Here is a 17,243-nt window from a genome sequence, read left to right as displayed (position 1 = left end):
TACTATTGTACATAGAATGACCATATTTAAATTAGAAAATATATTAACATGTAAAAATAAATTATAGCATATTTATTTTTCTTTGAGTGGACATTTGATGTCCAGTATACTGGATTCATTACACACATTGCATGTAAACCTACAAAAAGGACTACTGTGTGTAAGCTGCTTCAGGAAATAAGTAAGCTACATATTACATACATGTTCATTAGTCTTCCTCGCAATTTACTCATGTAGTGTGTAATTACAGAATTCTAGACAGACTGTCAGTCTGTGCATCAGTGTTGGGCCTTTTTCAGTGGCTATTTTTACATTACATCTCTACGCCAGCAGGTGGCGACAAGTCTTAATGAATCTTTATTTTACATCGTCTTTATGAATGAGTCATTGAATTATTCATTTGACTTATTCGTCTTATTATATGATACTGCTTTTCACATACAATACAGAAAAAGAGGCATATTCGGATGCTAGCATTGTGTCTAGAATGTAAGATACCCAGTAACCAAGCTAACAAAAATATGTTCTAAGAACACTTTGATAATGTTCCCATTAAACTGTGGAACTGTTATTTCGGGATGTTCTCAAAATGTTTTAAAAAGGTTTTAATGCGAAGGTTAGCAAAATCTTTAAAACTGCAGTCCATAAGTTTTGCCTCTTTGTCGCCATCTCTGTTTAAAACCTGCAATTGCAGTTATCTTCAGAATTATCATCTTTATGTGGGTTGTGCGTCGACACGGATGAATCTAATGTTTGCTGTCAGTCACCATACCAATAGATACTGTACTTCACAATCACAGATTGTAGTCTTGAAGTATGACCAAAGTAAGAATTTTCACCGGAAAATGTCATTTGAACAAGTAAGAAACATGTCTGCCACTTTTGTTTTGACCAACTGAGAAAAAAAGCATTACAATAAATTACGCTGCCTAACGATCACTTAGCTCGGATCATGCCAAACCATGCAAATTATTATTATTGTTATACTTTGTTCTCAAATTGTTAATGTTAACAACAACAGCATTGTGTGTTTCTAAGTGTTAGATTTCAATTTCTTTACCCGCTCCGCAGTCTGAAGACTTTTGTTGTGACTCATGACCAGGGCTTGACATGAACTTTTTTGCTCACCAGCCTCTGTGGCTAGTGGTTTTCCAAGTTACTAGCCACAACATATTCACTGGCCACAATTTTACTGTTGGGAAATTACATTTTATATGATTAAAGTTGACTTTGGCATGCTAAAATGACTTGATTTTGAGTCATTTTACTTGAGTAGCTAGATTTAAAACCCTTTCAAATTTTCAAATTCAGATTGACCACCTAAGTCAAGACTAGGCCTACATGGTATATCAGCTTTTATGTAGGGGTGGGTAATATGACCATAAAATGATAACTTTTATAATTGTGTAAGCTATTTTTGTTAGGCTATATAAAAAGAACAAAGAAGCTAATTACAAATACAACAGTAAATTAAATAATCTTTTTTCAGATACAGTAGGTTTATTTAACATTTATTTATCATCTTTTGTTGTTTGATTAACATTAATGACAGACAGATATTTAATTGGACTGCTGAATGCATGTATGTAATATACTGACACATATCCAGTTTTTACCCACCTGTTTATGTACACTTAACCATAACCGACTCTATTCACGTGAGATACATCTGTGTGTGACTCTATTTGACTTTTCAGGCGCAAGGAGATCTGATCAACAGAGAGAGAGTGCTTCTGTTGTGTGTCATTCAGCGCAACTCCGCCAATTCACCTTCAATTTTGTGCTACGATGAGCTTGGCTACCTTTGATAAGGTGTAGGCTGAAATTATATTCAACCCCCAAAGTGGCTAGTGGGAGTGGCTGTCTTACCCGCCATAGCTGAAATCTACCCGCATTTGGCGGGTGTTAATGTCAAGCCCTGCTCATGATTGTCATTTGGACCTTTTTGGATTACAATCCACCATCAAAATTATGTTTAATTATTGCAGCTGCTGTGAGAAAAGGCTATAAATTATCTGCCATCCTCACATGGTATAGCCTACTAGCTGGGACTCATTCTTTATGTAAACAGCTGTGATGTAATGACGCAAAGACGATCGGCTACATGCTCAAATTTCCCGCGGAAACCTACCAGTACCACCCGAATAACATTATTACAAGCTTACCAGGCTAAGCTAAGGAAAACGTTAGGCTACAGACTGCAGCTTAAAGGGAACGTTCCTTTTTTATCATTTTACAAACATTATAGGAACATTATTTTGAATGTTGACTGTTTTGAAACAAGTATAAAGTTTAAAAAACGTTAGACGAACTTCCAACTAAAACCTCCAATGAATGATGTATAAATATAACATTTTTGTGCTAACGTTCATAGAACGTTATTAAAACTATTAACAAACGTTCTAACGTTACTGGAAGAACATTTCATAACTCTGAGAGAGCCAGAACGAGCCATATAGTTCCGAGAACGTTTTCTGTTAGCTGGGAAATACCTTATTTAATATGCAGCAATTTACATTTTAATAGTTAAACATTCCCATAGTTTACAGCCACTACAATTTTGACACAATATTTCTCACCAAAATAGCTTCAGAGTTTATTACTACACAGTAAAACCTGTGACTTTATAGTATACCACAGTGAAATAAATAAATAAATAAATAAAGACTTTAAAAGCTCAATCCCATATGATTTTATTTTCTCATATGCTGTAGCAAAAGTAGAAGTAACGATCAAATTTTAGGCAGAAACTGTACTGTAACTCCCGTTGTTATGGCAACCCATTGTGTGTAGTTGTTCATTACAGGTGATGCCTGCTGATATCGCTGATGTGATTGAACTGATGGAGAGAGGCGCGCGCGTTCGGGAGGGAGGGGGAGAGAAAGAAAAGGGGGATCGTTCTCCCGGTCATATAACGCGACATCTCTCTTTCCTCCTCTCCGCTTGCGACATAAGCGACGCGTAACCGACACGCCGTCCTCTCCAAAACCAAAGGCGCTTTTTTGTTTTGCTATGCGGAACCAAGAGCCATGAAAATGCTTCGATTTCGGAGTCCGAGCATCTCCTCCCTCGCGCAGGAGGTCCAGTGCACGGTTCGGCTGCTCGACGACTCCGAGATCTCGTGCAGCATCCAGGTAGGCGCGAGCGAGCGCGTGTGCTCCAGTGTGCGCGCGCTCAGTGATGCGATGCTCCTCTTTATTGCGATTATAAACATGCCGAAAGGACATAATGCGTATTAAACGTGTTGAATTGACAATTTCTTGTTGACTGGCCTCTTTGAGTTGTATACTCGCGTTTGTTTAGGTGGAAGACGCCTAGGGAGTGATGACGCTTTCGTCATGGTTTGCTCGTTTCATTACTGCCGTCACTGAATTGCCTGTTAAACAGTTACGCCCTTGACTTTCTTTGTACTAGAGAAAGATTCATATAGGCGTGTTTCATTTATAAATAAGCCTAATATAATTGCTGGAAATAGACTATAACTATTATTGCACGCCTGTTGGATATGTTTTAATTCGCAGAGGTTGTTGAACGGAGAACATGATATAAGGCAGCACGTATGGGTCCATGTACCTCATGATCTCTCTTGTTTCTTTCCAAAGTGATGGAGGACTGCTGAAAAAGTCTTTGATGGAAAACAATTTGCTATGGCAACCGTGTTTCATAAGTAAAGTCAAGTCCCTTTTATTTGTATAGCTTATTTCATACAAAACACAGGGTTTGAACGCAGATTTAGCCTTTGTGAAAAGCAAGTACACTTCAGCATACTTACAAACAGTAGGCTACTTATTTCTTAAAGGAATATATAAGTGCGAATGTAATTTTTTCGGACACTGCTTAAATGAAAATCTATTATAGTTTAAATTAATATTACATTTAGTGCTTTTGTTGACTTAAGTACTATTTTGTAATTTCATTATTACTTCTGTTGTCTTTAAAATATGGTTAAAATGTGCTACCTATAGTGACAAGCATTTTATAGTAAACTAAAACATGTATGTCATGTATTTAAATATATTTGTAGTATGTTTAAAATAGATTAACTGTATTATCAAACAACACACTATAGTTACATTTACAATGTAAAAATATGTTAACTTATTTAAAGCATGACAAAAGATTACACTACAAGTGCACTTTCAAGACAAGCACACTTCTTTTTCACAAGGGAGTGCCTTAGAAATCCCCAATGGCAACAAACCAAAGCTAACTATGGCATGGGGGGGGGGGGGGGGGGGGGGGTTGGGGGGGGGCATAGAACAGATGTTAGATGATAGATAGCACTTAATATGCAGTTATAATGACTTGCTCATTTCATCATTGCTATGCCACTTTTTGAGATCTTTGGAAAGCCAGTGGAAGCACTGCATAATGTCTTAAAGTGTCGATGATGCTCAAAAATCCTGTCCGGGTAGGCAGCTCACAAGATTTTGAGACACAGCCAATGGAATTCTTCCCATCATGCTCTCCATGTTCCAGTCAAGATAAATGAGCAAAACCATTTCTGGGAAATACTTTTGACAATGTACTTCCTGCCAAAACATTCTTGGAAACATCCAATCTACTGAAAATCTGCATGTAGTTTTGCTAATATAAATATAATCAAATCTATAAAGGCTGTGAGGCAGCCTTAATGCATTTATTGTCATTCAGCTCTGCTGCAGGCTTAAGTGTGTGATGATAACTGAGGGTGATGTGGAAGTGTAGTCTAGCTCTTTACAGTATCACTATCAGCACCTTACACACTAATGTACATGCAGTCTAATGGAAGCAACAATCATTTCCGTTCTTTACTTTCGAGAAAACCACACTTTGATGGTGAAGTCAGGAAGCTGGCCTCTTATAGTGGTTCTACCTGAGGTAAGCTAATCCTAGATCAGTGAAAAAGGCTTAAAAAAAGTTTCTGCCAACTTTTAAAATATCTGTTGAGTAATTTCCTGCTGGTCCATATATGTATATCTGCACTTATGGAACAAAGTGGAATAGGTCAAGTGTAAGAAAGAGATGACAGAAAGAGTGATGCATTCCTCCTTCTTTATCTCTCTCCGGTGTGCTGTTTATAAACTTTTGAGCCAAAAGAAGGAGCGTTCTGTTTGGTCTTATGAATATTTTAGAAAGCCACAAGGCTCTAATGGCTTCTTGTTCTGTGATGGCTTTCTCCTGCATATTTCATGACTATCCTCATAGAAAGAGGCTGCACCTCCATCGGTGCACTTTTACATGTTATAAGCACTCAGCTTTTACTTTTTTATTAGCTACACGTGGAGTTAAATGCTGAGTTTATGTTAGATGTGTGTCGTGTATAGTACATGTCAGCAGTTAGTTGTGGGCCTTGAATTTGATTGGCCTAAAGAGTGCTGATATACAGACCTTTTACTTTCCGCTTGTGTGGTGTCTGTCAGGAGTTCGTAAGCAATGAAGCACATGAGGCAGGAGTAGTGAACTTCATCCATCTTGTTTACTCCTTCACTTCCGTTCTCCCACACATTATATCAGAACACAACACTTTTCAAAACAGTAGTCAACACAGTTTCACTTTTGAACACAACACACTGTTTCTGCATTCCAGATAGACAATCAGTCCAACAGTTTTCCTAGGTGGCGAGTTTGTATGAATTCATACATGATTTGTACAGAAACTTTTTTAGGAAAAATTTAGCATGAAGGTCTACTCCTAACCATATCCCTAAATCTAACTCTGGGTGGGATTGTTTGAAAATGTAAAAAAATTATATAGCACAAATTCATACAAATTAGGCACCAATTTGCCAAAATGTAAAATAGTTACTAATGATGAGATGCGTTTGTCAATCTATGCATGAGTGGGAATGTTTCAGTGACTCAGCAGTTTACATCGTTACGCCAGTAGGTGGCGACGAGTGACAAGTGTTTTTGAGTGGGTCATTGAATTACAAACCCAATTCCAAAAAAGTTGGGACACTGTACAAATTGTGAATAAAAAAGGAATGCAATAACTTACAAATCTAATAAAGTTATATTTGATTCACAATACAATAAAGATAACATATCAAATGTTGAAAGTGAGACATTTTGAAATGTCATGCCAAATATTAGCTCATTTTGGATTTCATGAGAGCTACACAATCCAAAAAAGTTGGGACAGGTAGCAATAAGAGGCTGGAAAAGTTAAATGTACATATAAGGAACAGCTGGAGGACCAATTTGCAACTTATTAAGTCAATTGGCAACATGATTGGGTATAAAAAGAGCCTTTCAGAGTGGCAGTGTCTCTCAGAAGTCAAGATGGGCAGAGGATCACCAGTTCCCCCAATGCTGCGGCGAAAAATAGTGGAGCAATATCAGAAAGGAGTTTCTCAGAGAAAAATTGCAAAGAGTTTGAAGTTATCATCATCTACAGTGCATAATATCATCCAAAGATTCAGAGAATCTGGAACAATCTCTGTGCGTAAGGGTCAAGGCCGGAAAACCATACTGGATGCCTGTGATCTTCGGGCCCTTAGACGGCACTGCATCACATACAGGAATGCTACTGTAATGAAAATCACAACACGGGCTCAGGAATACTTCCAGAAAACATTGTCGGTAAACACAATCCACCGTGCCATTTGCTGGCTAAAACTCTATAGGTCAAAAAAGAAGCCATATCTAAACATGGTCCAGAAGAGCAGACATTTTCTCTGGGCCAAGGCTCATTTAAAATGGACTGTAGCAAAGTGGAAAACTGTTCTGTGGTCAGACGAATCAAATTTGAAGTTCTTTTTGGAAAACTGGGATGCCATGTCATCCGGACTAAAGAGGACAAGGACAACCCAAGTTGTTATCAGCGCTCAGTTCAGAAGCCTGCATCTCTGATGGTATGGGGTTGCATGAGTGCGTGTGGCATGGGCAGCTTACACATCTGGAAAGGCACCATCAATGCTGAAAGGTATATCCAAGTTCTAGAACAACATATGCTCCCATCCAGACGTCGTCTCTTTCAGGGAAGACCTTGCATTTTCCAAAATGACAATGCCAGACCACATACTGCCTCAATTACAACATCATGGCTGCGTAGAAGAAGGATCCGGGTACTGAAATGGCCAGTCTACAGTCCAGATCTTTCACCCATAGAAAACATAAATAGGAAGATGCGACAAAGAAGACCTAAGACAGTTGAGCAACTAGAAGCCTGTATTAGACAAGAATGGGACAACATTCCTATTCCTAAACTTGAGCAACTTGTCTTCTCAGTCCCCAGACATTTGCAGACTGTTATAAAAAGAAGAGGGGATGCCACACAGTGGTAAACATGGCCTTGTCCCAACTTTTTTGAGATGTGTTGATGCCATGAAATTTAAAATCAACTTATTTTTCCCTTAAAATGATACATTTTCTCAGTTTAAACATTTGATATGTCATCTATGTTGTATTCTTAATAAAGTATTGAAATTTGAAACTTCCACATCATTGCATTCTGTTTTTATTCACAATTTGTACAGTGTCACAACTTTTTTGGAATCGGGTTTGTATTCACTCAACTGATTCTTTCATAACACTGATTCATTTAAGAACGAAAATGTGCTACTGTGTGTTGCTGAGAAATGTCATATCACAATTACACCCTTGGTCTAAATAGTAGCATGGCTGTGATCACCTTCGGTGAACAACAAAATCCATGTGATATTGAGTCATGAAACATAGAGGGAAAACATGGTAAATGACCACATACATTGAAATTAACCAAAATTGCAATATTTTGTGGCTAAGAATGAAATATAATCTAGGGAGCCCATAAGGGAAAATGAAAAAATGAAAAAGAAAAATGAGATGGGAAGAAAAATTATATTTAAATGATTTTGTGTTCTTTGTAAAATTTTTGCGTCCACATAAGAAACATTGGAGTGACTGGCAAAAAGTTTTGTGTTTCTCTGAGATACTTTGTGTTTGCTTGCAAAAGTTTTGTGTTTTCTTGTGAAAGTATTGCGCTCTCCTGAGAAACTTTGCCCTCACAAAACTTTGCTGTTCTATCGCAATACTTTGTGTTCCCCTGAGAAACTCTGTGTTTGCTCACTAAAGCACTGATAGAGTTTTTCATCCAAACTCATAGTATTTCCATCACCAGGAGAACACAAAGATTTTGTGAGCAAAAGCAAAGTTTCTTGGGGGAAGGCAAAAGTTTTGTGAGTTAATGCAAAAGCATGGACTTATAATTATTCCTCCCATCTAATTTCCCCCCATTACCATGTCCCTAAATGTGTCAATGCCTAAAGAGACTTTTTGAGCAATGTTGCTAAATTATGTTACTTGGGCACTTTCCCATTGAGAATGGGCAAGAAATTTCTATCTGGATACTTTAGATCGAAATTTGTTGCCCATTCTCAATGGGAAAGTGCCCAAGCAACATCACACGGCAGCATTGCTCTAAAAGTTGCCCCATGTATCATCACCTTAAAATGTTGCCATCAACAGGCAACCTGATAAGACACAGGGCAACTAATTAGGGCAACGGACAGTTGGCAGCAACTAATCAGAGAGGAGCAAATCTATTTCCAACCCAATAAATACTTTATTATAAACACCTGTTAGACACTTTATTTCAAATTTTCAAAAATGTTTTTCATTTTTATTTAAAATAAATTCTTGTCTGATCTGATTTGTGATAGGAGAAGGGAGAACAGCGAGTTCAGCAAAAGGCGGATTTGAACCTGCGTCAGTCGCATCAAAAGCTACAATCATGTGCCATACTCCCTACAGCCTACGCTACTACAGACGTTAAACAGACCCCGTCTTTTTAGTATTCAACTGAAAATATTCAGTGGCTTAATTACAGCTTACATGCATTTCATTGGACAGTTGTTGGTATTTTAAGCAATATATGAGGTAAATTCCCTGTTTTGGGTTGACGCATGACAACTTACTAACGTAAAAAGTTAACGTTCCTTTTCTCCGCTCCACTGCTGCTGAGAGGCCGCCATCTTGTTTGATTTTTTTCTGAAATCTCCGAACCAGTCACATGATCAGCTGATAACATTCTGATTGGAGGATCTCAAAGAATTGCTCACGACCATTCTAACATATCCAGATATAAATTTGTTGCTCATTCTCAGTGGGAAAGTGCCCAAGCAACGTTGCTCGGCAACATTGCTCAAAAAGTTGCCCCGTGTATCATCACGTTATTTCAAAATGTGAATTTTTTGGGAGCCAAAAATGAGATAACATGCCAAAAAAGTTAATTAAAAAATGATTACTGTACGTATAGAACTTGTGAATACAGCCTTTGACATTATCAGTCCATTCACAAGTGGGTTGAAATGTTACGTTTTTGATCATATCATAGCAACACTTGCGATTTGTCTTTTTGTTGTTTGCCAGGGCAAGCATCATTTTCTATAGTGAAATAGAAATCACACAGCCACCTAACATTACTAAAACACCTGAGCAACTGCAAAGAAGTATATTAAAATATAACTTATCAACATAGGAAAACCCTATAAACCACAAACAACACCCTAGAATCATCAGAATGAGTTCTGTAAAGGCAAGAACCACAGATTTTTACATTTAGAAAAATGTTAACATTTAGAAATGTAAAACTCTTTTTTTATATACAGTAAAAATTAATGTTTTTCACGAACCTATATGTTTGCCAGATTTAGATCATAGATCTTTAGGGCTGTGTATTTTAGTTATAAGTCATGAGAAATACACTGGTCCTAATCAAAAACAGTTGTTTGGTTCTCCCTATTTTGGACTGACTGAAACCATGTCAAGTTATGCTCAGTTTACTGGGTCAGTCAGAACGTAATAATAAGCATATTTCTGTCTTAAAGTAAATCGGATGTGTTTTCTCTGGGTCATTTCTCAGTGTTGGCTCAGGCGCGCCGAGTGTCTTCTCAGTGTCTGAAGGACAGATAGCTCATGCATTATTAAGGCAGATCATGCTCTTCAGTGTGGCTGCTGCATCACTCATGTGCTACTGATGCTGCGCTCAGCTTCTGCTGTTAAACTTCCTCGCATAGGTAAAACTGGACAAAATGAAGTCACATAGAACATTTTGGCTGCCTCTTAACTCATAGTCTTTCCTAAGCTGGAACTTTATAATTTCATAGCCAATTATAATTTCTGTTTTAACGGCTTTCAGTAATAGGTAACTGGAGGTAGTATGGTACTTTAAACATGCACCATGGCAACACCATGGTCTTCTTTGAATTACCTTTGCAGTATCTAAATGCTATGTTATATTAATATGGTAATCATTAAGTACTATGGTATATGGTACTGTAAAAGAATATATTTGATAGCTAATTTCATTTCTTGATAATATGCATGTATTTATGCACAGCTGTCTTAATTGGCTTTTATTTATTTTATCTTGAATAGTTTTCACTTGGTTTTTCAGGTGTAACTTCACTATCAAACCAGGGTTATTATTGTTGTCTACATTTTTTAAAGGGATAGTTCACCCAAAAATGAAAATTTGATGTTTATCTGCTTACCCCCGCGCGCACGTCATCCGGTGCGTGAGTTGTATACGACTGAACGTTTACTCACGGATTACGCGTGACAATCGCATGCGATATATATCGGTCAGCCCTAGTAAGTACCATTTTGATTAGCCGTCGTTCCTACAATGTTTGTGCTCTGTGTAAACAATGAGTGATGTATATGCGCGAGAGATCACTTCCGGTGCTTGCTTCAACCATGCCAGAGCGCGTACACACCTCACACACCGGATGCCGTGCACACGCTCAAGGCAGTTGGACATAGTGGTGTATTCAAGGTAAAAAATAATATAATTGATTGTTTCATGTCTTAGGACATCAATGTGTCGTCACGAGCCGCAGGGTATAATTTGGATTTGTCTGTGCCTGTTTTTTTTTACTCTCATAGATTTTGTTACCATTGCCATGTATTATAAGACTGACAGACTGCAACGGTTTGAGTTAAAAATCATCATTTGTGTTCTACTGAAGAGTCTACCAAAGTCACCTACATCTTGGATGCGCTGGGTCAGATAAACATCAAATTTTCATTTTTGGGTGAACTATCCCTTTAACTGAAATAAAACTATTATTTTATACAATTTTATATATAAATATAAAATTTCCTTTTAATTCAATGTGTTACTTGCCAATTCTTTGTAATTATTTATAAGTTGAAGCACTAAAATTACTATTGGGAAATTAATAAAAACTAAAACTTAAATAAAAATAAATGAAATCTAAATAGTAATAGAAAAAAAAACTAATAAAATGACAAAAAAAAAAAAAACTATAATAGTATATAAATAATACTAAAATAACACTATCAAACAAGGGATGGATGATGGAAATTGGAAACCATTATAAAGAAGGTAAACCAGAAAAACTTGTTAATTGAAGGATTTAAACTAAGTATTTTTGGGGGTTAAAAGAAAAGTTAAAGGAAAATAATAGAAAAATAATACTTAAAATATAAATTAATATATATTCACTAACAAGAAATACCATGATATTACGTAACACTTTAGTGTGGGGAACAGTTCTCACTTAACTATCTGCTTATTAGCCTGCATATTGGCTATTTATACATATTAATGTCTTTTTCTGCATGACCATATTCTACATCCCTAAATCCTACCCTATACCTAAACTTAAATGCTACAAAAACTACCTTACTACAGTGGTGGTCAGAATTATTGGTAAATCTGGTATTGGTAAATCTGATCAAAGATGACTGTAAAAATAAATCTGCTTTGCTTATCCTTTTGATCTTTAATTCATAAAATGAGCAAAAATCTAACCTTTCATTGAAGGAAAAGAATTGAAAGTGGGGGGAAATCACATTATGAAATAAACGTTTTTCTCCAAAACATGTTGGCCACAATTATTGGCACCCCTAGAATTGTTTATGAGTAAAATATCTCTCAAGTATTTTCCCATTCATATTTACATTTTTTAGCACACCAGGGTGATCATGAACATGAAATTTTCCAGGCATGACTTCTTGTTCCACAGGAGTATAAACATGAGGAAACACAAAGGCCAAATTCCCTTAATCATTCATCACAATGAGTAAAACCAAAGAATATAGTTCTGATGTGCAGCACAAGATTGTTGAGCTTCACAATATAGAAAGTAGCTGCAAGAAAATAGCTAAAGCATTGAAAATCCCCATTTCCAATCAACTAAAGATGTTACAAATCTGCCTGGAAGAGGACGTCTGTCTAAAATGTCCAAATGCACGGTGGAAAAATCCTCTGCTCTCATCCAGAAACAATCTCCAGTATATTAAGTTGTCAGACAAGACTGGAACTTCAAACGGGACCGGCTTCTATGGTCAGATGAAACTAAAAAAGAGCTTTTTGGCAGCAAACCCACCAGATGGGTTTGGTGCACACAGGGATAAAAAGTACACACGGTTAAATACACTGCTGGATCTTTAATGTTGTGGGCCTATTTTTCTGCTGGAAGTCCTGGACATCTTGTTCATATATTTGGCATCATGGATTCTACCAAATATTAACAGATAAAAAATCAAAATCTGCTAGAAATCCTATAATGAGCCATGGTTGGATCTTCCGTCAGGACAATGATCCAAAACAAACATCAAAACCAACAAAAATGTGTCACTTAGCACAAAATGGAGTGAACTGAAGAGAAGAAGCACCAACATGGAGCTGGAATCTGAAGGATCAGATGGTCTCTGATCTCTTGTCAGGTGTTCTCCAAACTCATCAGGCATTATAGAAGAAGAGTGAGAGCTGTTTTCTTGGCAAAAGGAGGTTGCAAAAACTATTGAATAAAAATTTTTTTTACAGCCATCTTTGATCATATTTACCAAGGGTGCCAATAATTCTGACCACCACTGTAACTATTAATAAGCAGTAAATTAAGAGTTCATTGAGGCACAAGTTGTAGTTAATAGTGAATATGTGTTCCCCATACCAAAGTGTTACCGATATTACCATATCTTTTGGACAAACCATGGTGTCCTTTGAATGGTCTTTTGGAGTATGAAAATGCTAATCATTCATGATATATAATCAAAGTACCATGGTTTTACCATCTGATACCATCGCTGTATCATGGCACCACCACAGCACTTTTTTGTAAGGGTTATTTAGCAGTGTTGTAGATTTAGTCACATTGAAAATTCTCCACTCACTCTCTTTGCTGTTCTTAAAAATGTAGCAGTGTCATCATCGATTAAACATTTCTATTTTTGTATTACACCGAATGCAAATCGCCCCATCTGCAGAAATGTATCTCTCATCTTCTCTCATTCCGTCTTTTCATCAATAAATGTCCGGAGAGCAAGAAGGAGAGAAGGTGGTGTTGTGGCGGAGACTATAAATAGTGCTCATGCTATTCTTATCCTTCTCCTCTATGCCCTTTGATGAGATTTTTTATTTTTTTTTTGTAAGAATGACTGAAGAAAGAAAAAGATCATAAAACAGGAGGAGAGAGAGGGGGAGCAGGAGGGGTGTAAATGAATGACGTCATTGCACTCGTGCTGAATGATGTCTCAGTGATGTGCAGCGCATATGTATAACCGCTGCGGTTCAAAGAGAGCGTGTGCGTCTGTGTCGAGACTGCTACACTTTATTTCACAAGCTGTTCCTGTTCTTTTGCTCAAACACATTTCATTGTGGAATTTTTGGGAAATTGAAAAATTTATTCACACATAAAATAAATTATTTGTTTTTCATTTTAAATAAGGTGGTAGGGCAGGGTCAGTCAATATTCTATATTTTATATATATATATATATATATATATATATATATATATATATATATATATATATATATATATATACTATTGCTATAAAAAAGGGTCTATGATATGTCCTTATTTAGATAGTAAATGTGTGTGTGTGTGTGTGTGTGTGTGTGTGTGTGTGTGTGTGTGTGTGTGTGTGTGTGTGTGTGTGTGTGTGTGTGTGTGTGTGATGAAGTGTCCTCCCATTCAGTTTGTACATCACTAGCCTGAGGCAGTGCAGTGACAGTGTGTGGTGTGTGTGATAGATATTTTAAGAGACAACAGCATGTTTGGCCATTGGGGATATATGACCTGTTAAACACACAAACCCACACTGATACACACTTCTATCGGTCACTCACAGCAGTTCTGCTGGAATAAAAGTACATTACAACCCATGAAACTCATTGAACTTCGGTTCCGGCCTGGGTCTCCTTCCCTCATTTCCCTAGCCTGTTTTCCTCTCACTCTACATTATCCTATATGGGGAAAAAAGAAAAAAAAAAGAGTATTTTTTAGGGTTCCATAAATAATTGTCACTTCACTTTAACCATATTTCAAAGACAACAGAATTATGAAATTACATATAAAGATGTAAAGTGGGTCAAAAGCCCTCTTAAGTTCAACTAATTGTATTTAATATGAATTTAAGCTATAATGCATTTTCATTTAACTGCAATTAGCATGCAATTATGTGTTGTAAAATATTATATTCAGTTTTACTTCATCTAAGTATTTTTTAAACTAAATCATATTTCTGTAAGTACTCTTTTTAAAAGTATTCTAAAGCGTACTTCTTTTTCACAAGGGAACACAGAAAACAACATGAAAATTCACTCAAGCTGTCTAAAACGAATAGGCTAAATGTTTTATGATCCAAACACAAACAGTTGTGATTGGTTCAGTTTCATTCTCTTTAAGGACAAAAGTACCACATTTGCAAACTTCACCATCCTGTTGGCTTTATAAGCAGTATTAAAGGATTAGTTCACTTTTAAATGAAAATTACCCCAAGCTTTACTCACCCTCAAGCCATCCTAGGTGTATATGACTTTCTTCTTTCTGATGAACACAATCAGAGAAATATTAATAAATATCCTGACACATCCAAGCTTTATAATGGCAGTGAACGGGAAGCTCAAGAATGTACATCCTTTTATCATAAACGTACTCCACACGGCTCCGAGGGGTTAATAAAGGCCTTCTGAAGTGAAGCGATGAGTTTGTATTCAACTTAAGAAAACGTAACGCCTCTCACAGTTCAAAAACACTGTTACGCTATGTCCTACACCAGGGCTCGTCGACTGGAGGCCCGCAGGCCATATCCGCCCCGCCAATCATATTCATCTGGCCCGCGGCACCCCAATCTCCCTCCTCCTCCTTTCCTGGCGGTGCGGCTAAATTTGGTTAGTTATCGTGGCCACAGTGTACGGCTATATACACACTGTTTGTACCATGTACGCTCCTCCGACTGACTTGAGAAATGCTTTCCGTGCGAATGTTCCAGCAGTTATTATGTGTATTCCGTATCATTCACGAATTTGTCTCGATTCTTTCTTTTCTGTGAATTGGCCAAACGTGCTTGCATAACGTTCTGAAAATATTTGGGTTTTCTCGGTCAGAAACAATAAATAAAGAACAAATAGCACAGTTTTCATGTGTTTCACTAGTTTACTTTGAACTTCGCAGCACGGCCCAATCAATTTAATCTTTGACGATTCAAAATAAATAGTTAAAATAAAACATCCTTTGGACATTTTTTTGGCATGACGGACGTGACTCTATTTGTCTTAAATAAGTCCTCCTAAATGTTCCTCTGCTAATTTCTGTATTCAACTCGACCTTTTCAACCTTTTAACATCCTCAATAACACTGTGATTATTGACGTTGTGACATTGTGCCATCTTCGAATCAGTCACATCCCATCAAGATTCGTGCTCAATAATAATTTGGATCTTTTCTTATGCAGTAATTGCTTTATGCTCTCACAAATGATTCATATACAGCCAATGATGTTTAAAGACTGCAGGTCTATATGCATAATCAAAAGTCACTTGGTAGACTTCAAAACAGCATTGTCAACTGAACTGTAATGTTAGTCATTGCAGATTTATGTTGCACAGTAAATCATGCAAAGAGGAAACATTCATTAAACGCATCAAAGTCCACATTTCCCTTCAACACACAAGACAGCTCTAGAAGATGATGATTAAACAAAGCTGTCATATTTAGAATATGTTTAGATCTTTAATTATGAATTGAGCATGAGATGTAACACAAGAAAACAAGTAACACAAGAAAGACTTGGACAAAGGCATCGTCTTACCACACCAGATCAGTTTCACATCAGACCTGTCGTCAGCATAATCCACTTTCCTGTACTCAGGCTTAGAGGGCGGACAGAGAAATGCTTCTATGGTTTCAAGATTGCTCTCATTATAGGCATAAATGTTGTGTGGGTCATAAGGGTCAGATCCACACCAATATTGGAGGACGGTTAAATGGATTCTGAATCTGCACTTGGTGTCACTAAACAAAATTGCAAAAAATAATGTTTTTAAGTGTCTCACACAATGAGCACCTTGTTTTTTAGACAGTATGTCAATTCAAAAATATTTCAGGATGGTACTTCAATCTTGAATATCTTCGATGGTAGGACAATTCCTTATTAAGGAGTTTACATACAGGTCAGGTTAAAGGGTTAGTTCACCCAAAAATGAAAAAATATCTTAATTTGTGTTCCGAAGATGAACGAAGGTCTTATGGGTGTGGAACGACAAGAAATTTTATTTTTGGGTGAATTTTTGAATTAAATGAATAGTTCATCCAAAAGAAGATATATGAAGATAAACTTTGAACTGTTTTTGTCCATACAATGAAAGTCAGTGGGGTCCAAAAGTTTCAAGCTCTAAAAAAAAAAGACATAAAGGTATCATACCTTGGTGTCATGACATAATGACTTTAAGTCATGTGACATGCAAAAATCAATGAGGTTTGATGTTTTTGACAGGTTGCCATATTTGGCCTTTGTATAGATGAGTTGATGATTTGATTTGAGATGACCAATTAAATTTTGCTCGGCATATGTTACAGTTATGCCTTGTTTTTCTTAGTTTCATGGACTTCTAGTTTTGTTTTCATGTCAAATGTCTTCCTTTGTTCTGTTTTCCCACCACCTTTTAGTTGTCATGGTAATTCATTTAAAGTCCCTGTAAAGTCAATTCTGAGAATTCTTTCTAAACACTTTATAAATGTTACAAATGTATTGCTAAAACACATTACAAAGTGTGTGAATTGAGTAATGCTTAATTGTGAAGTTAGAGCGTAAAACAGTTTTTCACCAAGTCTCTGCTCAGGATTTTTTGGGCGGAGCTAAAACGGGGGTCTAATGACGCACATCGTCCCCCGAGCATAGCCCCTCCCCTAACACTATATAACAGTCGATGACGCACCGAGCGTGGCGCCGCCTCTACAGCGGTTCACTCGCTGTGTCTCGAGCCTATGGTCTCGAGTGTCATTACGCTCATACAGCCCTTTGTAC

General features: G+C 36.9%; 1 protein-coding gene across 1 annotated transcript in view; it reads left to right on the top strand.

Annotated features, from left to right (window-relative positions):
• Window positions 1-3,029: 3,029 nt before the first annotated feature.
• The window catches only part of frmd3 (FERM domain containing 3), a 79,738-nt gene continuing 65,524 nt past the window's right edge, over window positions 3,030-17,243 (top strand). The window contains exon 1 of the mRNA XM_067394041.1: window positions 3,030-3,134. Within this exon, the coding sequence (XP_067250142.1) occupies window positions 3,030-3,134 (105 nt within the window). The remainder of the gene's footprint in view (window positions 3,135-17,243) is intronic.

This window comes from Chanodichthys erythropterus, chromosome 9, assembly GCF_024489055.1.
Source record: "Chanodichthys erythropterus isolate Z2021 chromosome 9, ASM2448905v1, whole genome shotgun sequence".
In the NCBI taxonomy this organism is placed as follows: Eukaryota; Metazoa; Chordata; class Actinopteri; order Cypriniformes; family Xenocyprididae; genus Chanodichthys; species Chanodichthys erythropterus.
This window is presented reverse-complemented; position numbering and strand designations above follow the sequence as displayed.